Genomic DNA, 24,060 nt, shown 5'->3' with positions numbered 1-24,060 from the left:
CGGGGTCTGCGGGATGAGAAGGGTCGGCTCCAACCAGGCACTTGCACAAGCCAGAGGGAGGGGAGCTTTTCTGGGAGGTGCTCCCCACGGGGCCTCCGTTTGCTCAGCTATGAGATGGGCGCACGATGCATCTCCCCAGCAGGGCTGTCGTGGGGGTGGCCCTGGGGGTCCCTGCCGCACCCGCGTGCTGCGCGCTGTGCACACTTCTGTCTCGGTCATCACATGCGCCCTCCCCTCCCCCACCCAGTCCCACGGGTGTCGCCAGCGGGATCAGCAGGTTAGCTCCCTCCGTGGCCGTGGGCCTTGGGGCCTTGGCCCTCGTTTTCCTGCAGCTCTGGCCAGGCTGTGAGCTCGTAGGCAGAAGGTCTCTGGACACCTTGAGATGGCCCCTCCTGGCCCCGTTCCCGGGGTGTCCGAGCCCCGGGCACCTCTCCCAGCCTCCAGAAGCCCCGTCCCTGGGTGGGGTTCCGGTTGGCGAGTCAGGGAGGCTTCAGTCTAGAGTCCAGCCAAGCCCCGTCCGCCCTCGGCAGGAGGCAGAGCCCAGTGGTGGCCTGTGCCGTCCCTGCTGAGGGTCTGGGGGGTCAGGAGGGGCCGGGGGGTCCCTGCAGACCACGCCGTCTCCCCCTGGCTTTCCCTGCCATCTGCATCTGGCTGCCTTTGTTTCCTTTTCTGTCCACGTGCGTGTCCTTCTCCGGGTCACTCGCAACGCCAGCGGTGCCAGCACCAGATGTGGGAGACATCACGGGGGACCGGCCAGCACTGTGCCTGCCCCGTGCGCCTCGCCGTCCTGCGGCCGAGGTGCCGCCAGGCGCTCGCTGTGAGCTCCTCTGAGAGCCGTCCCCCAGCCACCTTTGCGGCAGGTGACACCTGCAGAGTGGGGGGGGTGCAACACTGGGGCTCGGGGGCCAGGGAGCTTGCCCAAGCCCCAGCGAGCACATGGCGGAGACGGGGCAGCGGCTCTCGTCTGCTCCCTGCGGTCCCGGCTCCGCGGCCCGGGCATCCGCCCCGCTGGCCTCAGATCCAGCCATCACCCGGGGGAGCGTCAGGCCCTGGGGGCTCAGCTCCCTCTTAGAGAAGCAGAACCCGCCCCGCCCGGGGCTGGACGCCTCCCCTTGGTGCCCTGGGTGTCTCCCCTGCCTGGGTCTTGACCGTCTGTGATCGTAAGTGATTCGCTCCTCTTGGGGCCAAGTGCAGCTTTTCACGTGTGTGTTGACAGCCACCGACAAAATACTGAAACCATTCACATTCTCCCGCAAATAAGGAAAGCCTGGGACAGGAACTGGAGCAAGACCCCCAGGGCAAACGCCCCCGCCGCTGGGCGTGCAGGCTCCATGCCAGCAGCCGGAGAGGGGGCGGGGGTCACCGGGGCCTAGCCTGCTCCCCTGCCCGCATTCAGTGTCCGCAGCCCGGGATGCAAATGGGCAGCGTTCACAGACAGGCGGGCAGGTGACAGAAGGAGAAATCCTGCCAGACAGAAAACCTGGGAACGACCGCAACAGTAGCCTGACCCGTGTCCCGCCTGCCACACGTCAGGAACAGGGTCGTGCCGGGTCTAGAGAGCGCGGCAGAAATGGGCGCCGGCCGTCCCTTGCAGCGACGAGGGGTAGAACCTTCCAGAAGGTGGCAGGGCAACATTTAGACGTTTGACCCAACCACTCCATCTCTGGAAATGCGCCCAGAGCTCACTGGACAGGTCAGCGTCGGGGCAGGTACCGAGGTGGTCCCTGTATGTTTTAATGTAGGCGATCGTGCGTGTCTGGGACTGCCTGGTATGACGCTGTAGTAGTTTTGTAAACACACCTATGCATACGTGACATTTTCTCAAATGCAGTGAGGCCAAAGGAAATAACTCATCACGCAGATGTCTGTAGATAGTGGGGTGACGGGCGGTTTTTTGTTTGTCTTTGTGCTTTTCTGTGGTTTCAAAGCTTGTCCCATGCAACACACATAATGGTCTCATTAGAAGAAAGGCTTTCCTTCGTATCGGCGTGCGTATCCATGGCTTCGAAGTCAGAAATGATCTTGAGGGAAGAGACATGCCCTCCGTCATGGCGAGGCCTGGGGCTGCCTGCCCCCCTCCACCCCTACCCACCCCCCCACCCCCGCTCCTCGGCCGGCAGGGGCGTCACTGCCGGTGGCCGGCAGGCACTCACTTGCCGGGTGATCCTTAACCCCCACCAGCGTGAGCCCGTCATCCTCTTCTAGCGACTCCAGCTCCTCCTCGCTGCCTTTTAAGTTCCCCGCATTCCCGGTGCCCTGCCCTCTGGTCCCAGGGCACAGGTAGGTGTCATGGAGGCAGGGGGCCCGTGGACGAGAAAATGCACTCGGATGTAAAATTCTACTCTGGAGGCGACTGGGAGGTCAGCGAGCTCAGCCCAGTGTTACAGATGAGGAAACCGAGGTTTAGAGAGGGAGCTCCATGGCTCCATGGACATCTTACAGCAAACAGAACGCAGTCAGGTTCAGACCCGCGTCCCCGGGCTCACTTGGCTGGCAGAAGCCGCAGCGGGGCAGCTAGGGCCTTCAGGGCCGGGGCAGCACAGAGGCCAGATCAAAACTAGCCCCCCGCCCCGTCTGAGGGCCACCCCGCAGCACCCCTCTGCCATGACACCCTGCCATCCCGCAGCCAGGTACCCGAGAGTTTGAGGAAGCCAGCCGCGGTCCCTACCTGCAGGGACCTACAGGGATCCTCCCTCTCTCCTGACGCCACCTTCCTGCAAAGAGCAGGCCTCCAGGCAGAGGGCAAGCCCAGATGGGAGCACACTGTGACCTCAGGGCTCTGTCCCCACGAGGGCATGGGAGGAGTCAGGCTTCCTGGTGTCCCTGCCACGGACTATCTGTGCGGCCTTGGCCCAGTCTCTGTATCAGGAAATTAATGATAATTACCAGTTGGCTGTATTTACTCAGCACATAGGTGTGACCATGTGCTAAGTACCGCATACATACGTCGTTAATTATTCTTCACAGTCACTCTCTGTCCTGCCATCTGCAGAGGAGGGCCCTGGGGCCCAGAGGGGAAGGGAAGTCCCAGCCCAGGGCCCTGGCAGCAGCTCACAGGGGAGCCAGGACTGGAACCCCTGTGAGGCCGGCGTCCTGGCTGCCGGCATGGCGCCCCCGCAGGACACGGCGCTCCAGAAGGGCGAGGACAGGGCTTCCCAGCCCGACCTCTCGAGTGGCCCTCAGCCGAGGCTCAGGAAACACTCCCCAAGTGAACGCACGCCAGGACCTCCTCGCTCTCCCTTGTTCCCCGAAACTCGCTGGTACAGCCCTGTGCCTTCCCTGTCCCCGGGCCTCACACCGAATGCTGCCCCTGGAGCTGCTTCTGCTCCCTGCTTGCTTCTCTGGCCACTTGTCCCCACTTTCCCACCTCATCTTCCTCCGTGAGGACAGCCGGCGTGAAGCGGCAGGCACGGGATAACGCTTCGGGGCTCCCGGCTTTCGTTACGGGCTGTCAGGGAACCTCCGACAGAGGGGCCGCTTCGTGTCGTCCCATGTCTGTCTTTCTGTTTGCCTTTGAAGCTTTTCGACCTCGTGTACAGAGAAGAGACCCTGCTCAACGTCATCAAGAGCGTCACCCGCAACGGGCGGTCCATCATCCTGACGGCGGTGCTAGCTCTGATCCTGGTGTACCTCTTCTCCATCGTGGGCTACCTCTTCTTCAAGGACGACTTCATTTTGGAAGTGGACAGGCTGCCCAATGAAACCGCTCTCCCAGGTGGGTCCGGGATCTTCCGTCGGCAGGCAGTTTCCTGATCGTAACTGGACTGCAGAAAACGCTGGGACCACGGAGGCACCTCCCAGGGTGTGGACTCGCATACGGGCTCAGTTCTCGCTTCATCCAAGGGGGGCTGTGGTAGGGGTTGGCCAAGAAGCCCGTATGCTTTTTTCAGTAAAATGAGAGACATTTTTCATTTTCACCGATAACTTTTTGATTGGAATGTCTTGAGCGTCAGCTCTCGCCCGCGTGGTAGAACGCTGACTGCTCTCAATGTCTTGATTTGCTCGCTAGCAGCTTCCACTGCGCCCGACCGAGGAGCATTGTCCTGCAAGAAATCTCCAGCACGAAACCTCACAAACCACTTCTGACGTGTTCCATCAGTCACAGCACCTCCTCCGTACACTGCACAGATATTTTTTTTTTGCTTTTCAGTTGCACATTTACCTTTCTTGAAATAATAAAGGATGACATGCTGAAAATGTTACATATTTTCTTCCATCTTCAATATTTAAATGGCTACACAAAAATTCAATTTTGATGTGTTTTTTAAATGCACGCTGTTAGGACAGCTGTCACCATACAATCTAACAAAGTTATTTCAAACACAGTGACAGACAGCTAAGCGCTCCGAGAGCTGTCGTACGGGAATCCAGGCACATGGACTTCTTGGCCAACCCAGTACATCAGATGCTAAGCATGCAGGTCCAGCTCCTGCTCTGGACGTGCTCACTGCAGGCGTGTTTTTAAATAGCACAACTTCCTCGTGAAACAATCTGACCGTATATACATGGAGAACATGGGCGTAGGCATCCCTCTGGCTTAGGAAACCTGCCTCTAGGGATTTCCCCTGAGAGGAAAGCCTGCCCAGTGCAGGCAGGAACAGACCTGGAGAGAAGTGTGTTCCCTGCCGAGGGACACCGGGAGCGTCCAAATGCCAGGCTGTGGTGCGTTCGTGACAGTCCACCCTGGGGCCCTGCGTGTGGGAGGCATCTCTATAAACCTCCACAGAACAGTACCCACAGATACGGTCATGTACGGCCGTCGTTGTTGTTCTGTAAATTCAAAACTTGACATCTCTTGCCCTGGCTGGTGTGGCTCAGGGGATCGAGCATCGGCCTGTGAACCAAAGGGTCGCCGGTTGGATTCCCAGTCAGGGCACAGGCCTGGGTTGCAGGCCAGGTCCCCAGTTGGGGGCGAGCGAGAGGCAACCACATGTTGATGTCTCTCTCCGGTTCTTCCTCCCTCCCTTCCCTTCTCTTTGAAAATAAGTAAATAAAATCTTTAAAAAAAAAAAGTTGACATCTCTTCAAACATGGAAGAATATAACTCCAACCGGTAACCATGGCCAGCTCTGGGCTTGCTTACTCTGGGCCCGTTCCACCATGAGCTTGTGCTATTTCTATATGCAGCCAGAACAGACAAGATTTCCAGTCCTGAGAAGGGAAAAAGAATGCTCGTTTCTTTGAGTGGCACCCAAGGGCTCTTCTCCCTCAGTGAAAATACCTGAAACCGCTTAGTGAATTACTCTGGTTTTCATCAGGTAGCCAGGCACCTGCGCCCAAAGAACCGGGTAGAATGGGGGAGACCAAGCCACACGGCCTTCGGCCCCCCACCTCAAGCCGTCTGTCACTGCAGCCTCCACGTTGACATGAAGTGGCATTCACTGCCAACTGTCCCGGGGTCTGAGCCCCAGCGGCCCAGCCTTGGACGCCCGCTCCTGCCCGCTGGCGGCGCTGGTGCAGACGTGGTGGGAGCCGCGCAGGGCTCTGCCAGGCCCGTGAGCTTCAGCTGTTGGCCTTTAAGGCTGGAGAGGTGCTGCTGCTGCAGTGCGAGGTCCCCAGTGAGCCTCCAGGACCCAGCATTCCTGGCTTCTCTCCCACCCAGATCCCCGCGCGGAACTGTCAGTTGCAGCTCTGCTTTGGATTTATGTGCAGGATGGTAGGGTGACCGTCTGCTATGAAACTGTGCCTCATAATACACCCTTCTCTCCCCCAGAAACCCCCGAGAGCTTGGCGAGCGAGTTCCTGCCCTCTGACGTGTGCGGGGTGGGGACTGAGGACAACTGCTCCTCCGTTGCTCCCGAAGGAGGTAGGACCTCATGGCCTCTGGCCCCAGGCTAGGGCCAGGCCCCTCCGGAGGTGTGGGGGTGCCCCAACATTGGAGTCATTTGTCACAGAGTCTCTGCCCAGAAGCGTGGCCAGGGGCAAAGGGGAAAGGTCAGGGGCATGGAGGGAAACCGAGGGGAAGGAAGTCTGCAGGGGAGGAGAAGATCGGCTTTGTGGATTCAGCCGACTGCATGCCAGGGACCGGGCTGCCCGCTAAGACACAATTATAAAAGTCGGGGGGGCGGAAGGGCAGACAGTCATGCAAGCAGGGGATCACTTGCGAGTTGCTAAAAGCCAGGAATAAGGGTGGAGTACAGAAGAGAGGCACCAGCCTGAGAGTGCAGTAGGGGTGTCCCCAGGGAGGTGATAGCGAGCCCAGATCAGTGCCATGGTGGACGCAGGCGGGTGGGGTGTCAGGCATCCCAGGGGGCGGGAACAGCCTGTCCGAAGGCTCAGGGAGATACTGGCTCTGAGGAAGAAGAGTAGCCAGGAACGAAGCCAGAGCAGTGGACAAAGGGCCAGATCACGAAGGGCCCCACGTGTCAGGCTAAGGAGGTTAAGTGGCATCCAAGGCACGACTGGAAGCTGTTGGGAGGGGAGTGACTGGGTGAGATCCGTGTTTCAGTAAGACCACGCCCGCTGCAGCAGGAGAAGAGGGCGGAGGGAGCAGGGCACAAACCTGCCTCCAGAAACGGGGGTGGGGGGGGCGCAGACAGGCTCTGTTTAAAGTGGCTCGCCCAGGAAACCTGCTGGCTTTAGCCCTCACGGCACCCCCAGGCGGGAGCCTGGGTCCAGCGGCCTTGCCCTCGGCTGGAGGAGGGGGCTGGTGGCCCCGGGTATTAGCAGCTTCTCTCAGATCGGACGCCTGTTCAGAACTGGGACCGGAGCTTAAAATCTGAAAAGGACAGGGCGTGTAGGAGACTGGATGGTGCGAAGGGCAGTTCTGACGGGGCTCAGGAAGTGCGCGGGGGGGGGGGGGGGGTAGTGACGAAAACAGAACCGCGCCAGGCGACTGAGGCTTTTCAAAAGGCAGCATGTGACGCCTGAGCTCTTCATCTTTCCCTTTTGTTCCTGCCCTGCGGCTCACGCTGGCAGAGCTGCTCCCCGCCGATGAGACAGAGCGGGACCAAGAGCACACGTGCGAGACCCTGCTGATGTGCATCGTCACTGTGCTGAGCCACGGGCTGCGGAGCGGCGGCGGCGTGGGCGACGTGCTCAGGAAGCCGTCCAAAGAGGTGGCTGCGTCCCCGGGGAGTGCATGGAGGGCCGGTGGGCTGGGGCACAGGCAGAAGCCGCTCAGGCAGCCCAGGGAGCTCCTTGGGGCCACTTCTCTCTCCGTTTGACGTGCTGACACTGGGCAAGGGGACCAGCCCCCAGTCACACTTCAGTGACCGTTCCCTAGGGTTGGGTCTGGCCCACCTGGGTGCACTTCTGCACCCCTTGGTTCCCAGGAAGCTCCCCACCCCCACGGGTCACACAGCACTGGAGAGTTCACAGTTCAGACATGGGGTACGGAAAGAGACACGGGCGGCTGTTAAAGTTTGACACCCTGTGTAAGTTCTGCCAGAGAAGGCGGGTCGGGGTGCACCCAGGTGTCGAAACGGGACATCTGCCTTGGGTGTGTGGAGCATCCCCCCCCCCGCCTGCTGCCCTGACTCTGCAGACCGGAGGTGGGGGGCACCCTGCTGACGGAGATGCCCCGTTCCAGGAGCCCCTCTTCGCCGCCAGAGTCATCTACGACCTCCTCTTCTTCTTCATGGTCATCATCATCGTCCTGAACCTCATCTTCGGCGTCATCATCGACACCTTCGCGGACCTGAGGAGCGAGAAGCAGAAGAAGGAAGAGATCTTGAAGACCACGTGCTTCATCTGCGGTGAGTGCCACGGGCCCCCACAGAGGCCTGCCCTGGCCAGGGCCCCTGCTGCCACCTCGCCCTAGCCGGCGATTGGAGCGCCGAGGGCCAGCACGCGGTGAGGAGCGGGCCTTGGGGAGCAGGCCAGCGGCCGCGCATCACTTGAAATGAATGCACCTCGGGGTCTCTTTGTCACTGGGGCACCCAAGCGTCCCTTGTCCGGAAGCAACTAGAATAGAGCCTTCCATCCAGCTCCAGCCCGAGACGTCTTCGCTGCTGATGGTGCAGGTGTCAGGCGTCGCGTGCAAGGAGCCCTGTTTGCCTGCACGTGTGTGGGAGTTCAGAGCTGGCGCTGCGTGAGCTTCTGCCACCAGCGGCCTGTCACCTTGCCTTGGTCACCTCCGGTCTCTGGACCTGTGCTTCTTGTCCGTGACGTGGCAGTGATGTGAACCTGTCTGATGACAGTGGGACTTGGGAGAGCTGGGCTATGCCCCCTCCTGGGCTGGGACCCGCACAGTGTAGGTGACAGGTAGTGAACGTCCCATAGGGGAGGGGCATGGGCTACCAAAAAATCGTCGTCATCCTCACTTCGGGCCGACACGTAAATGTGAGGTCCCCGTGCAGGAATCGGGGCTGGCGAATCATTTCAGCGTTGTTCATAATGGAGTTAGCAAGTCTGTATATTTTCTGCTGGCCTATATGCTCCAAAAGGAGCACTTTTCCATTAAAAAAACTTAAACTTTGCTCCTGTTAAAATCCTTTAAAGCATTTTGTTTCACATAATTTCCCAAGTTACAGAAAAATCATAAGACTAGTACAAAGAATTTCTGTCTGCGGTTCACCCAAATTCCCCAATATTAATATTTTAGTTCATTTGCTATATTCTCACACACATACTTGGGGTTTTTCCGAAGAGTTGGAGAGAGGCTGACACAGTTGTCCTTTGTCCCTAAATACTTCAGTGTATCGTCCCTGAAGACAAGGACCTTCCCTTACTTACCTCCTATATAATGATCAGAATGGGCATATCAGCAAACGGGTGATTCTGTTATCTCAGACCTCATTCCGGTTTCACCCTTGACCCCAGTAAGGCCCTTGTGGCGCACGGAAGTCCCAGGCCATGTGCCGCACCCGGCGCCCCGCCCCGGTGGCCTCCGCTGACATCTTTGAAGAATGTAGGTCAGTTGTCTCGTAGACGGTGGCTCGTCGTCACAGTGCCTGGCGTGTCCTCACGGGGAGGCTGAGGCCCTGCGTTTTTACGGGAACTTGGCAGAGACGTGTGTCCTCAGGGCCTGCCATGCAGGGCCCAGGAGGCCAGCCCCTTGGTTAGTGGGTAATTGCGGTTCCTTCCGCATCACAGAGTTACTTTGTTTCTCTTTGCAATTAAGAGCCACTTTATGGGGAGACACTTGGAGACAGTGTAACTATCTTATTCCTCAAATGAAACAGGAACCACCAGCTCTAGCACCCAGGGCTGCTGACTCCTGCCTGGATCTGTTACCACGGCGGCTGCCCAGCGATGAGTCCTTATTAATCTTGTACATTTCTTGGCTTTTTATTTTAAAAAATAACTTTTTCTTCTCCTCCCGTATCTATGTATGTTTGTATTTGTCACAGCATGGATTCCTGGGTTCCTACTGTATTCAGTGGATTAGAACCTTTCCTGCCACATCCGTGTGGTGCTCAGGTCGCCCGTGGGCACCCCGCAGGCGGGCGCTGGGCTGCGACATCCCCGTTCGTGTCTGTCGTCCCCCTCGCTTCTTTAACACCGTGAGATACGAGGCAGTCCAGGCTCTCGCTCCCCTGTGCCTTCCGGACCCAGCCTGCCATCAGCCGGGGGGACCGCGGAGCACTGGACCTGTTTAGTGGACAGTGGCATGGAGAAGCCAAGATGTGGGGACGAGGTGTGCTCGCTCCCGTTGGCTTCTGAGCGCACAGGTTACTGGGCCCGTGTGTGTGAGTGCACGTGTGTGCGCACGCACGTATGCATGCATGTCTATCCGTGTCTCTGTACGGAAGGGGTGGGTTCACACCGGCGCCTCTCACTGCGACCCCTTTGCGTGGTTGTGCCGCGTTCTCCGGCAGCGGGGGCTCGGGCCCCACGGCCCCCCTTGTTCGTGTCGATGTGCCGGCTCAGCCCTGCGCCCTGAGGCCTGTGCGGAGCATACGCTGACAGCTGGAGAGCCGGCGGCGCGGAGGGGCCTTTCCGTCCCAAGCCCGCCTCCTCGAGACCCCGCAACCTGCCCGCGCGGGGCGTCTCCCGGGGCCACCCACCCGAGGACGGGGCCTGACGCGTCACCGGAGCCCCGCCCCCGGGGCCGCTCACGGGCGCCCTCTCTCGCAGGCCTGGAAAGGGACAAGTTCGACAACAAGACGGTCACCTTCGAGGAGCACATCCAGGAGGAGCACAACATGTGGCACTACCTGTGCTTCATCGTGCTGGTCAAGGTCAAGGACTCCACAGAGTACACGGGCCCCGAGAGCTACGTGGCCGAGATGATCCAGGTGAGCGCGCCCGGGGCGGGGCCCCACGCGTCCTCTCGGGGGCCTTCCGGGGCGGCGGGCAGGCGGCACGGCGCTCGTGGTAAGAGGGGCCGCGGAGGCCCGGCCACGTCCCGGGGCTGGGGTTCGGTGAGCTCTACCTGCGCCGGCTCGGCCGCTTCCTGCCCGTGGGCGGCGTGAGCGGGTTGGCGGGCGGGTTGGTTTTGCCTGAAACAAGACCTGGGTTCTGAGAGATGTCTCCAGAAAATGACCGCCTGGGACCGTCCGGCACGACTGGGTCGCGTGTGGGGACCAGGCCGGCCGTGCGGGGGACACTGTGCTGGCCGTCGGGATGGGCCGTGCGAGGGAGGAGTTCAGGCCCCTGTGTCCCGCGGGGGACGCTGCTGCAGGCCTTCCGGGTGCAGGGCAGGGCTCCGTGGAGACAGCACACGGGTGCCGGGGTCCCAGGCCAGCTGTCCCTTCATACCTGCGGCTTCTGAACGCCGCTGAGCGGGTCACTGGGGTGCAGATAAAGCGGAGAGCCGGGGCCGGGGGCTGCCTGCCGTGGCGTCGTTGGTACCTGAGAACCGGGTCTCGGGCCGAAGCCCACGGTCTGGGCCCCGGCCCCGCCGCCTCCTGGCTGCGTAACCCTGGGCACGTCCCAGGCCTTCCGACCCGAGGCACCTCCCGTCACCGGGTCAGCACCACCTCGCACACCCACTGGGTGGTGGGACTGAGATGGGCCTGCGGGCCCCACAGGTCCCGGCCTCCGAGGGAGGAGGGGACTGCAGGGCCAGATGGACAGAGAGCCGGAGCGACCAGCGCGGACAGCTGACGCCACGCCTTTCCCACACGTCCAGACCGTGTGAGGGACTTGGCTGCGGGCGCTGCCGCTGCTGCTGCGGGGAGGGAAGGCAGAACGGGCGTCTTGCCCCCACGAGTCCCTGCTGTGGAAAATGCCTGCGTCTTCCTCCCTCTTATATTTAGCAGCGTGAAGTGTCTGTCACTACTGCGGCCGGGCAGGGTTGACCCTTTCTTTCCGCACGGAGCCGGTCACAGACGTGTGACCCCGCCTGTGCGTTCAGTGGCGTCCTCTGCTCACGTTCCCTGCCCAGGGCCAGGGCTTCTGTCGCGGGAGGAGGGGCCCCGAGTCCTGGGTCAGGTTCTTGTGATCACACTGGGCTCGCTGGCAGGTCCATCCCTGGGCCGCAGGCAGCGCTATAACTGGCCCGGCTCCTGGCGCACCCCTGCGGGCATGCAGCCCACCCCGTCACCCTCGCCTCCCTGCTCCTCTCCTGTCCCCCACGGTGCTGACCTGCCCACCTTCAGAAGAGGGGAGGCCTCGCGGGAACGGGAGGAGCGTGGGAACGAGGCGCTCCGCAGTAATGCTGGCGGGCTGGGCGTCAGCCCGCAGGATGGGCGCACCGTGTGTTCTCCCAGGTGCTACCAGCACCCAAGTCCGTGAGCAGATGGAACCCGACTAACCCGCTACCACGCAGGGACTCAGCGAGACGATGCAGAGCCGCAGGCAGCGGCCTCCCCCCGTGGGCAGCTGTCTTTGATAAGACGGACGCACAGTCAGGAGGCGGTGTGTTCACAAGGGCAAAGGGCAAAACGGGAACTCAAAACCTGCGCCCCCGACCGTCTGTCTCACGGGGAGCCGGCCCGGGTCCGGCACCTTCCCTGACCCGAGCGAGAACCCGGTGCTGTCTGGTCTGCAGACAGCACTTTCCAAGGGACGACGGTGGCTTTCTGCCTGAGGGGGCCCAGTGCAGGGGCCAGGGGTCACTCGGGACCACTGTGGAGACCTGAGTGACGTGGGGGTCACAGTCGATAGCAGTGAGGCCCGGGATGTGTGCAGGGGGGACGGGGCGGCGGCAGAGGCGACGTGAGCGTGAGCAGAGGTGTTCACACAGCCACCTGGGGCCTCAGGTCAGGTCCTGAGACATGGGGAGGCCCCAGCAGACAGGGCTGCAGAGTGTGGAGGGCAGAGGTCAGCAGGGCAGACGCCCGGCTCTCCTTCGCCGCTCCTCTGCCACCTGCCCCCTGTGAGCTGTGTCCCGCGCCAGGCCAGCAGGGCCCAGCTGTGACGCAGTGACGTGGAAGACCATCTGCGGGCAGGTGCGCAGTGACATGGAAACCCCTGCCTCTGGGCAGGTGCACAGTGACGGGCCGGGCCTTGTCCTGGAATTCCCATGGGGAGGGCTCACTGAGGTCCTGGGAAGGGGACATCGGCATTGGTGGCACTTCCATCGGCTTTCCTGCCTGCCCTGCGCGGCCACCAGCACGGTCACAGTGTCCCTGGGGTTCCGAACGCCCTCGCCGTGGGCGCGCGCGGACACCACTCCCAGGACGCGTCTGAAGTCCGCGGCGCTGGGCAGAGGTCAAGAACAGGCGCGCGGGGGCGGGGTGGGGGGTGTGTGGCATTTGGCACGGCTTCTCCGTGGCTGGAAACAGCATGTCGCCTCCCGGCCAGCCAGGCGTGCTCGCGCCCCCACCCTGGGCGCTGGGGCCCGTCCGTGACCGCGGCAGCTGCGCGGCGCGCCTGCCAAGCCCAAGTTCCCCGCCCAGGCTCCCCGCACACTCCGCCGTCTGGTCTGGAGGCTGGGGAGTCACCATCTCCTGTGCGCTGCACAGGCGGCCACCCTTTATCAGGTGGCATTCAGCACTTGGACCCCGTCTGCCCCCGCCCCAGATCTCCCTCTGAATTGTCCCCAATCAGACCTGCGTGGAGGATGGGCTAGGTGCTCTCTGTCACCATGAGTGGACCAGAGCCACAACCTGGTCCTAAAGCAGGGCCCAGGGCGTTGGCAGCCCCAAGTGGGGTCCCCGAGCCTGTGCACAGTGCAGCTGTGCCACACCGTCAGCACGGCCAGCGAGGGGGGGCTCGCGCCCGACCGCCTCCCCGCTGAGTCATGCCCGGCTGTGTTTCGGGGATGCACTTGTACTTGCTTGTGTGTGTGCCGGGCACGTTTGCTCACCACCCGGGCCGCCCTCTGTGCCCTGGCCCTCCTCCTGCGCCTTCCCCGCGGGCTGCCCTCCGTGCCCCTCCGCCCCCAGCCCCCGAGCCCACAGTGGCCCCTCGGCCTCGGCACCATCGCTTCCTCCTCACTCTGAACAGGGGCTGTCTCAGCGCCAGGCTGCCGCGTGGGGGGCAACCGAGCAGGCGAGGCCAGTGGCCTTGACCGATGCTGTCCGCCGGCAGTGCTCGGTCCTCAGGGAGCGCACGCGCTCTGGGCTGTCAGATGCGTCCCTTCAGGATGCACGTCTCTGGGGAACAAGAGGATGAGGGAAGATGTTCGTTTTAGGCAGAGTTGTCGGTACGAAAGGTCACCCAGGTGGACAGGGCCCCCCGTTTCTCCTCCTAGCACCTGTTTCCCCTAGAAAATGAGGGCGCGGACCCCGTTCCCCTGGCGGTAGGAGATTGTGGGTTATCGGGGGTCCCTGTCGAGGGCAGGCACGCAGGAGGAAGACAGGCAGGGACAGGCAGGGACACCTAGGGATCAGAGTGTGGGGCGGTTAGTCATGTGGGGACTGGGGGAGGATTGAGGAATCTGAACAAGAGTTCAAGCCGTGGCCCCGTCTTCCCACGCACCGTCAAGCCAGTAGTCGTGTCAGGGACCTTCCCCTCCGCTCTTACCGAAGTGCAGGGACAGTGGCAGAGGTGACCAGTTGCTCAGTGTGCGCCTCGGCAGGACTGACCTTCAGCAAAACCACGCCAGTCCAGAGGCGTTTTCCAACATGCAAACCCACGGATGGGGGACACTGTGTACGGAGCACTTGGTAGGGAGGCAGACGTGTGTACATGTGTGCACGCACGTGTATTCAGGTGTGTGTGCACGTATGTGTTGAAAGATTAATGCTAAGGGTTTTTCCCTGAGCCAGCAGGAAAGAACTTTGGGAAGTTGTTTAAATAGTCTTAAACGAGCAAACACAGAAATCATTATTGTATAAATATAATAGATTGAAATTTAAAACTCATGGGTCAAGAAAATCACAAAGGAAAACCAATAAAAATGGCCGAAATGCCATAAATAACCTTTGGGACGTCTGGTAGGTTTCCTGACCAAGTGACAGTGAAGGGGAAGTTGCCTAAGCCTGGCCCGGAGCCAGCTGAGAGAGGGCAGGTTGTCCACCTGGTCTTTATCAGGGGCCTCCAGGGGACCGGCCCCACCCTTGTCTGCTCAGGTCACCAGCCCCACCCTCCTCTCTGTGACCTCCTGGCCTCCCCTGGCAGCCCAAGTGCCCAGGAGTCAGCGATTTCGGCTGAGCAGGAAGGGCCACCTTCTCATGGCCCCAGAGGGGCCGGGAATCCCTCCGCCTGGGCCCGGAGGAACCTCAGCAGCGGCCCTGCAGCTGGCTTCTCGAGGGGTTTCATCGGAACTGGGTGTGGCCCTCCCTGCCGGCCTGGGCAGCCTCGGTACACGGCATCACCCGAGACCCACTGGCAGCTGGGCGTGGGTAGGGCACGGCCCGCTCCAGCGGCACGAGGACGGCGTAGCGTGGCCTGCTGGGGTCCCGTGGTTCCGAGCTTACGGAGGGAACCACGCTGACACCTAAACTTGGGAGCAGTGGGGCTGCAGATCGAATCACCTGGAATTGCACCCCAGAGGAAGGGAGACACTGACCCGTGGGACTCGGGACCCAGGGGGCAGGCTGACTCCAGACCAGTTCTGTCACAGGGCCGGTGGCACGGATTCCGTACTTCGGCACGATGCTTGCAAATCAGGGACCTTTCTCCCAGCCGTTTGCTCCTAAAGGAAACAGAGACCCGGCCGGTCACCGTCTCGTTCCCTCGTTCACTGTCCTGTAAACGTGCTGGGCTCCTGACTGCAGCCCCCTGTCCCTCCCACCGACACTGACACTGATGTCACAGCAGCTGTTGAAATGCACCTGCGAACTACGGGGACGTTGGATCCCTGGACCTTGGGAACAAAAGAACGAGGTCCTAGAATTTGAGGCTGCCCAATTAATTCCAGGTGTGGGATCCAGTTTTTTTTTTTTTTAATTACTAGACTATGTTTTACAGCAGTTTTAGGTGTACAGGGCAGAAAATACGGAGTTCTGCCCCCCAGTTTCCCTGTTATCAACCTTCTGTGTTACTGTAACCGTGGGGCGTTCGTTACAGCGGATGAGGCGGCGTGGATACGTTCGTCATTACTAACTGCAGGCCACAGCTGGCCTTCCCATTCGCTCTGGCGTTGTCATTACATGGGTCAGCATTACAGCTGCACATGGAACGGCCCCGCCGCTCTGGGACCCCTCGGTACCCGGTCTCATCGCTGCCCCCCAGCCCCTGGTCTTTGTGCCGAGTTCACAGTCAGGACCCACCTCTGCAGCTAGGCTTTCTGGAAAAGGCACAGCAGCTGCGGGGAGTGACGATGCACAGTCCCCGCCGAGCGACCGCTGCGGCCACTCCGCACCCAGAGGAGCAGAGGCTGCGTTTGGCTTCGCTCTTCGCTGTGGTCTCAGAAAGTGGGGCTCCAGAGATGAGCCTTCCTCTTCAGTGGAATTCACCGCCCTGACTCACGAAAGGGGCAAATGGTTTACAGTGTCTGGTTTCTCTCTCTGCCTTTGAAAAGCTAAGGATTGCTCCAGCCCTCCCCGCGCCTCTCCCAGACGTTCTCTGAGGGTCAGACACACGGGGAGGCCACGAGCCCGTCCCCAGCCCTCCCACCGCCCCTGTCACCTAAGCATCCCAGGCATTCTGGAAAAACCCACTCTGTCATCTTGCTCGGTCAGATAAGTGGAACTTCGATTGCCATTGGAGTGGAGAGGGCAGTCTTTGCCTTCTGGAATCTTCCCAGGGGGGATTCTGAAGGGCAGAGCAGCAGTAGGTCCACTCCTCCCAGACCCATCTTCTCTCCATGACCCTTTAACCCTCTCCCCCTGCCCCCCACCCCCACCCCAGTCACCACCAGAAACACTGTTCTCTAGTCGAGCTGTGGGATTCAGCAACACGCGTGAGCTGTTTACATGGCAAACAACTGCAGCTGAGCGCCGGCTCTGAGTGGCTGACGGCCGCCTCACACGCCTTTCTTAGAACAGCCTGTGCGGCGGAACCTGGGAAGACAGCACTTCTCAGAATGATTAGCATTTGCATCATGCAGTCGGACTTCCTCTCCTCCCCTCTCTCTCTCACACTCACTCACACACACACACACTCCCGCCCTCCTTCCAGTCAAGGACATCTGAGGAGGTCAGTACCGCCCCCGCGTCTAAGACTTCAGCGTTGGCCTCTGCAGGGACTTTTCCAACTCTACCCAGAAAAGAGCTAACCAGAAGCACAGACTGTGGTCAGCCCGCTTCCGGCTGTGGCTGCAGTTGCTGCGCGCTCTGACGGGGGAGCTGGCTGTGCCGGGAACGGCTGCAGGGCAGGCGCGGGGCAGACGGTGCCTAATGCCATCGGTATGCGAGGTGCCAGCAGCCAGGGCAGCGGGGACGCACGGAGGGGCGGCTCGGGCCCCGGGCGACAGAGGCAGCCCTCAGATGCCCAGTGAACCGGAAGCCACCGGACCCCACCCTCCCGACCACACACACCCCAAGATGAGTTCACGTATAAACAGAGTGTCTCCGTTGAACATGACTTTCTCAAAAATGCAGGGGGAGCCGAGACACAGACGTTTTTGATCTTGACTAGACACAAAGGCAGGATTCTGGGAGCGTTTACAGGCCCGCAGACTGGCCGGCTGGGAGCCGGGGTGACGGGCGTCCTGGGTCATTGGGCCTGAGACAAGCGGGCCGTTTGTGTGAGTCTGGGCTGGACGGTCAGTCAGTGGATGAGGCGGTCTCTCTCTGCCCCCGTTCTCGGCCCTGGGGTGGCCTCCCCGTCGTCACCTGAGGACTCAGACTCCGTGCGGGGCCATGTGGAAATGGAGGACAGTCTGGCCGGAATTGCTAATCAATTGTAACTCCCAGGTGTTCCTGGGGCATTTGCAATCTGGCCTAACAGCCCAGGATGACTAATGAAAATCCTGGCAACACCCAGGGCCTCGGGTCTGCAGCCCGCCCGCTCGGGGCCCACACTGACGGTGCCCCCGCAGCAGAGCGGTTTGGGTGGTGGGGTGCGTGGGCTTCAGCTCGTCCTCGTTCAGCGCAGGTTGGGGGAAGGCAAGGAGAGGGACCTCGGGGCCCGGAAGGCCGCGGCGTGGAAGAAATGGAGACGGTGACGGCTCACCTCGAGGACCGGGGCAGACGGCCCGAAGTGGCAGTAGCAGCAAGCCCAGCACTTCCCTAGAAGCGTGTGTTTTCGCTCTGAGACATGGCTCAAGGTCAAGGCATCCTTGTAGTTGACCGCAAGACACCTTCCACGCGCTCCCTGTGCGCCGTGATGGACGCCCTGACCAGCAGTGACACCTGCTCTGGCCCCGTGTGCCCTTCATGGGCCTCTGCTCCCCAGGCTGGCCGGAGCCCCGCGTTGGGAAACACAGAGGGAAACAAACAGGGTCGGCCCGCGTCCCATGAGCCACCGAGGCAAGGCGCACAGATGCCCATGGCAGCCCCACCCCCAGGCCGGTGGGACCCCCAGCTTGGAGCCCGGACTGCGGGGCAGATGAGGAGCTGGGCCCTGAGACCTGCCCACCACCAGCATCCTGGCACTAAAGGCCCTGGGGACAGGGGCCTGGACCTGTTCTGCCTTAGACTAATCCTCAGAACGGAGCCCTGTGGAGCCCTGGACTCTTCTCACATCAACCCTCCTCTTCACCCCCTGTTGGGCAGTGCACCCCGCCCCCCGTTCCATCCTTAGTCTGCTCTCCTTGACGGAAGTGCAGGCGCTTCGGTGTGGGAGCCCGTGGGGCTGAGGACCGCGGCCACTGCCACCCTGACGAGGCCTGGAGGTGGCGGCCCCGCCTGCGGCCACTGCTGTGTCCTCAGCCCCAGGCACGTAGTGGTCCTTAAGTGTTTCCTGAATGTGTTAGACTTTTTCTATATTTTCTTCCAAGAAAGCTAATGCTTATACTTTGATTTCAATCTAAAGAACTATCAAATACCTCCTGCCTCTTGGAACAGAACTCAGCTGGAGAACTGCCGCTGTGGGCGGCGGGGGCGGGGGACACAGCCTTGTCCTGTCTGCAGGCGTGAGCTGCAGGCCTCAGGCCGGGGCGAGTGCGGGGGGCTGCCTGGGCCTTTCTCAAGCCAGCCGGTGGCACCCAGCAGTGTCTCCAGGCAGGAAGGAGGCAGTGGAGAGAGGACGGGTGTCTGAACCTCCCAGAGGGGGCCGACCGGGGAGGCCAGGCCCCGTGTTCAGCTGCTCACCCCCTGCCATCGCTCACACGTGCCCGGGAAACCCAGGACATTCCTTTCACTTCCAGAAGGTTTGCAAGTGGCTTCCCAGGTGCACGGCGCAGGCAGGACGAGGCACCACCAGCGGGCGGGGCAGAGGTGCACGCGGCAGGCGGCTGCCGGGCAGGGGCCGTGTTCAGTGGCAGCCGGTGTCATCTGGGGGAGGAGGGGAGGTTCCAGTGGGGGGCAGGGACAGCCGTGCAGTGTGGCTGCACCGATGCCGCTGAGCTGTCCCCCTAAAGCGACAGTGGTGACGCCTGTGCCGTGCATTTTACCGCAGTTTTAAAACCCAGAACTCGTTGGCCTCGCGATTCGCCGAGATGCGATTTGCGGGGGCAGCATCCGTGCTGGCAAGTCAGGGGTCTTGTTTCAAGGCCTCCTTTCCTTTGACTTTAAAGTGAGTCTTCAGACGTAGGAGGTTTAACTTCATTCAATTAAGGAGATGCACGCTGTCCGTGGGTTCCGCAGGGACAGACCCAGCCTAATGGAAGGCCAGCGTCACGGCCAGCTCGCCTGTCTCGTCCCGACGCCTCGGAGTGACCCCCCTTTTCTCTCGCATGTGGCTTCTAGGAGAGGAACCTCGACTGGTTCCCGCGCATGAGGGCCATGTCCCTGGTGAGCAGTGACTCGGAGGGAGAGCAGAACGAGCTGAGGAACCTGCAGGAGAAGCTGGAGTCCACCATGAAGCTGGTCACGAACCTCTCCGGCCAGCTGTCCGAGCTGAAGGATCAGGTGAGAAGGTCCCGTCTGCCAGTGTGTGCACACGGCACACACCTGCGCACACACGCCACACACCTGTGCACACGCCACACACATGCCACACACCTGCGCACACGCCACGCCCTTAATGTGTTGAGGAAAAAACAGCCGCACTCGTGGTAAGATGCTGACGTTTCTGTCCCCCGGACAGAGAAGGGACCGAGCAGCAGCGGGCAGTGTGGCTGGCACACCGCGTCCCCTCACTGTCCCTCACAGGAGAGCCCATGACACTCCGCTCAGGGCCCCTAAGGACACGGCTCCCGTGTGGAGCCTGCAGGCCCTGCAGCGGCTGGCACCGGGGGGACAGGTGCGCACCCCCCTTACCGACTCCGGGCGGGGTCGCGCTGTTTTGCACGTTGCTTCTCGGCCCCCGACTCTGTCAGCTCTGCACCCAGGACCTTTCAGTTCGGACTCGGGGATAAATGGGCAGGTCCTCACGGAGCGGTCGCTGGCTCCAGGCACAAAGGACGGCGGGTCGCACGGGCTCGTCCCTGCTGTCCCGGACGCCCCGCTGCTGCCTGTCCCTGGGACCCACACTGTGCCCTTGGCGGTGGGGGGAGGTTCGCACCACACCCCATGTCCTCCTCCCCCCTGTGACGGCCTGCGGAGGGTCAGGCACGGTCACCGGGTGGTTGCCTGGCGACAGACACAGCTGTGTGTGGGGACTTGTGCACGCCCTGAGGGTGAGCAGGGGCTTTGCTGTGGCTGACAGAACACCCTGGACAGACACAGCCACGCGGGTCCTGGGAACTTAGCAGCTCCACAGACGAGAGCCTCACTGCACACGGCGGCTGTGCCCAGGCCAGGCTGCCCTGGAGGAAGTCCCAGGCCCCCCACGGCCGCCCAGCCCGCCCCGGTGCCGAGGCGAGTGAAGACACGCAGGATAGGCTCCCCTGGGGCCGTGCGCCGGGCACGTTAGCCGTCTCCCTGAGGATTCTGTTTCCTTCCCAGCGGGGTTAGTCCACACTGTGCCCCAGGGGCCATGTGGCCTCTCGTTTCTTCTTCCGCACTAAGTCACAAATAGAAACCAGTGAGCGCGGCGGCCCTCTTTAAGGAGGCAGTTGATCGGACCGAGCTTGGTAGCCACTTAAACTGACCTCAGGAAGTAAACCTAATGCTGCTGTAATTAGGTGACTGTCATTGCCTTGTTGGCGCTTTCTCCCTGCCGTGTGACATTGGACACATGCATTCCTAAGCAAGCTGTTGCCACCATCCCCCCGCCCCCACCACCCGGTTTTCCCTGGAGAGCGAGGCGAACCCCTGAACACCCACAGCCCCGCGTTGGTTACCGTCTTTGCCCCTGGGAGAGACGTGTGGCTCCAGGAATCTCGGCGAGATCGGGTGATCTAAGTCACGTGCCGGAAGCCCTTACAGAAAGCGAGGTCACAGAGGCAGGCAGAGGGGCTGCAGGGCTGTCCGTGAAGCGTGCCGTGTTTAGGCGTGTGAAACAACCCGTGCAGGCGTCCTGGTGGCGACATCACGCAGTTCCCGCCGCCTGTCCTCGCCGAGCTAGGGACCTGCCATTTCAGGTCGCTCGCGGCGGGTACCTCTGAAGCGCGCCGGGTAACACTTTGCAAGCCGGTGGGCCTGCGCCCAGGGCGAGTTGAGCTGAGGGTTAGCAGGAAGCCTCCTGGGTGGAGGAGCAGGGTCCGGGCACCGCAGGTGCGTCTCACGGAACCCACCGCGGCGGCCGGCGGCCGTGCCCGGGCCGGGACTCCAGGCCCTGCAGCCGGGGCTCGATTGTTTGTGTCGTGTGTGTTTTTATTTTCACTTGTTCCGTTTTCATGGTTAAAAGACAAAGCCGTCCCCTGTTTGCCTTTTGTGGTCAGCTGTTTGAATCCTTAGTCATTTTTTTCTGAAAGAGCCTGAAAGCTCCAGAACTGCCGTCGTGCCCGGAGCGTGGGGGGAGCACTGCACCGTGCGCCTGCAGCTGAGCGCAGTGCAGGGCCGGCCTTTTCAGAACCCAGGGTGGAGTCGTTTCTCTCACGCCAGAACTCGGGCTCGAACAAAACACGTAAACCTCAACTCACGCGGACCAGGGTTCGTTAAGTGACCGTAAAACGCGCGCAGGGCGAACGGCTTGGTCTCACCCTTTCTGCGTGTTTGCCTCTGAGCTGGCCGCTGGAGCTGCCCTGCCGAAGCCCTCTGCCCTGTGAGCAAACTCGAAACAAGCGCTTTTTCTCAGAAGACATGAGAGGCTGAGAAGAAACTCTGAGGGCACCAGGAACACGTCCCCAAGGGGCTTTTCCAGGGCTGAGCCGCTGAGGGTCTGATGCGCCCAGAATTATGGGAAGTTCCCAGCACGGCCACATTTATTGGGGAAAATTGCTCCTTCCAAAGGGAATTAGTCAACATTTTCTTTGGAGGATGTCACAAAGCTTTAATGCATTTATCTGAGAATCAGCGTACTGAAAAGCTTTGAACGTTATTAAGTTCAGTGTGTGACAAGGGCAGAGAACGGGTACGACTCTGCATTAACCCCACGTTGGCACAACAGAGGTGCTGGTCCCTCGGCGGGAGCCGTGAGAATCCCTGCCGTCTGGTGGGAGGACTCCGAATTAAAAATGAACCCCCAGAATAACTCAGGAGCAGGCCCTCGGGCAGGCGCTTTTGCAGACAGCTGTGAGCCGGTGCCACTCGCTGCTAAGTGCCGGGACATACAAAGCGGCTCCGTCGCTTAGATCTCTTTTCAGACCTGGTCTACAGCGCAGCACAATGGCCCTGTCTCCGGTCGTCATCTGTGCTGTTGCTGACTCTGGTGGCAGTTTCCTTAAAGGAACCGACATGACGAGAAGCAGCTCCTGTCACGGCGCTCGGTGAAGCCCTGCTTCGTGGTGACGGTGTTTCTGTTACTGCCAAGAACAGCCGATCAGAGTTGCTGTTCCGGGTGTCACTTCGTGAGGCCCCTTGTCTTGAAGTTTCCCTCCCAAGAGATTCTGAACCCTCAGCGTGAGTCTCTCGCGCTCGCTCTTCAAGGCGAAGCTGCCGTAAGAACGAAAATCAGTTTGCGTGTTTCCTTCCTAACGCAGAAGCGCGAGGAGTGCGAGGCGCGCTCGTGTTCTGGAAATGTGCCTGGTTTCCTGGAGGCCAGCGACCCTTCCTTTAGGACCACGAGGAGGGCTGGCAAAGCCAGGCCTCGTTAGCACGGGCCAGCCTTCGGCATCTTTCACGCCGGGGGCTCCTCTCGTTACCACTGACTGCCGAAGGGGGGAGGGAGGGCAGGGGCGGGGGCACGGAAGGCAGGCGGGCGTAGCTGCCCGGGGCAGGAAGTGGACTAGGAAGCCTTCCTTGACGTTTGTCCCTCTCATGGGGCTGAGGCCACAACAGAAGGGTCCAGGAGCATCTGCTGACGGCCCCACGGCCGCGCAGGAAGAGGACGACCCCTAACACTGCGAGGCAGCAGGGAAGCCCCCGGACGCAGGCACGGCCCACGGCCTGCCTCTGCTGCTCTTTGTGACCGAGGGGCAGGCAGGGCTCCATGTGGACGGGAGAGCTTTGCTTCGACACGCGGAACAGGGGCCCGGTCTCCTTGCTTGCCTGCTGAGTGGAACCAGTTCCCGTGTGGACGGGCGTCTAGGTCCGTCCTGCGCACCCGGAGGTGCTTAGTTCTCCGCGCTCCCGTGTCCCTGAACTCCGCTGGCCCTGGCCCTGGGGCGATGCTGGGCGCTCAGGTCGATTCGGACGGAAAACCACCCTGAGAAGTCGATGTTGACAAGTGTGAAACGTCCCGTAGGTGGTGGGCACGTGTAACGTCTCCCAGACGCCCATGGGGCCGGGGTGCGCGTCTGACGGCCCCCCCGTGGGCGCGTTAGGGGGCGTCCTTGCCTGACGGCGGCGGCCCTCCGTGTCTGTGTCGGTGGTGGCCAGAGCAGGACTCACGGTTTACCAGTCTGGAGTCTTGGTGACACATGAGGACCCCCTCACCTTCCTAGGGGTGCTCAGTGACTGTTTTCTCTCAAACCAACGACCCAAAAGCCCTGGGAGCTGGGCCGCGGGCCCTTGCAGCCCCGGGACCCGCCCTCCCGGACCTGGGGTGCCGAAGCTCAGCCCTTCTTGATGGTCTGCTGTTGCCACTACAGGAGAAAGCCACCGGCTCCCGGTGCGTCTTGACAGCGTGTGGCCACGATTTGGGGAAACCATCAAGAACCCTGTGCTTCTCGTGTCTGTTGTTTCTTTGTGAACCAAGTAGCCAGCGACCCTTCTGAGCGTCAGGCTGCCTAACGAGGTCACAGAATCCCCCACCCTGCCACCGCGGTGCGCCCTCTGAGGCTGTGTGTATGAGAGGGTGACGGCCCGCTGTCTGTAGAAAGTGGGTTTCAGAATAACCCCTAACCACAGAGGTAACTCCATGGCTCGGTACATGCCCTGACGTACAGGAAGCATCTGGGGCTAATGATGAAACTTTTTAACTTTCCAGATGACAGAGCAGAGGAAGCAGAAGCAGAGAATCGGCCTTCTAGGACACCCTCCGCACGTGAACGTCAACCCGCAGCAGCCCGCGTGAACAGGACGGGAAGGGGTCGCGCCGGCCTTGGGCCTTATCATTAGCGTGGGCGTGGCCAGCGAGCTGGGCCCCAGCCCTGAAGGCGCCGGCTGCTTCGTACGGGTGTAAATAAATACCTAGTTTTATACTGTCTGTATATGGTTGCTCCTCTCAAGGTTTGGATATATGTATTGTACCTAGACCTGTTGGCATGGTGAAGCTTCATTTGTGCCAAAAATACTAAAAATGCCTTTTTTGGAAGGACTAAAGAAAGCACCGATTTGCACTTGAACCAGACTATAGATTTAAAACTATATGACATGTATTTTGTATTTAAAACTAGACTAGCCAGTATTTATGTTTTTTTTTATAAAACTG

General features: G+C 61.0%; 1 protein-coding gene across 5 annotated transcripts in view; it reads left to right on the top strand.

The window, feature by feature from the left end:
* ITPR1 (inositol 1,4,5-trisphosphate receptor type 1) overlaps positions 1-23,797 on the top strand; it is a 202,376-nt gene extending 178,579 nt beyond the window's left edge. For all 5 annotated transcript variants that reach the window (XM_090284866.1, XM_090284864.1, XM_090284865.1 and 2 more), the window contains 7 exons: positions 3,520-3,715; positions 5,714-5,806; positions 6,919-7,058; positions 7,532-7,697; positions 10,021-10,181; positions 19,011-19,172; positions 23,617-23,797. In XM_090284866.1, the coding sequence (XP_090140992.1) occupies positions 3,520-3,715; positions 5,714-5,806; positions 6,919-7,058; positions 7,532-7,697; positions 10,021-10,181; positions 19,011-19,172; positions 23,617-23,703 (1,005 nt within the window). In that variant the 3' untranslated portion in view covers positions 23,704-23,797. The remainder of the gene's footprint in view (positions 1-3,519; positions 3,716-5,713; positions 5,807-6,918; positions 7,059-7,531; positions 7,698-10,020; positions 10,182-19,010; positions 19,173-23,616) is intronic.
* The last annotated feature ends 263 nt before the right edge of the window (positions 23,798-24,060 follow it).

This window comes from Furipterus horrens, unplaced genomic scaffold (assembly GCF_987537825.1).
Source record: "Furipterus horrens unplaced genomic scaffold, mFurHor1.1.pri manual_scaffold_7, whole genome shotgun sequence".
Lineage (NCBI taxonomy): Eukaryota > Metazoa > Chordata > Mammalia > Chiroptera > Furipteridae > Furipterus > Furipterus horrens.
This window is presented reverse-complemented; position numbering and strand designations above follow the sequence as displayed.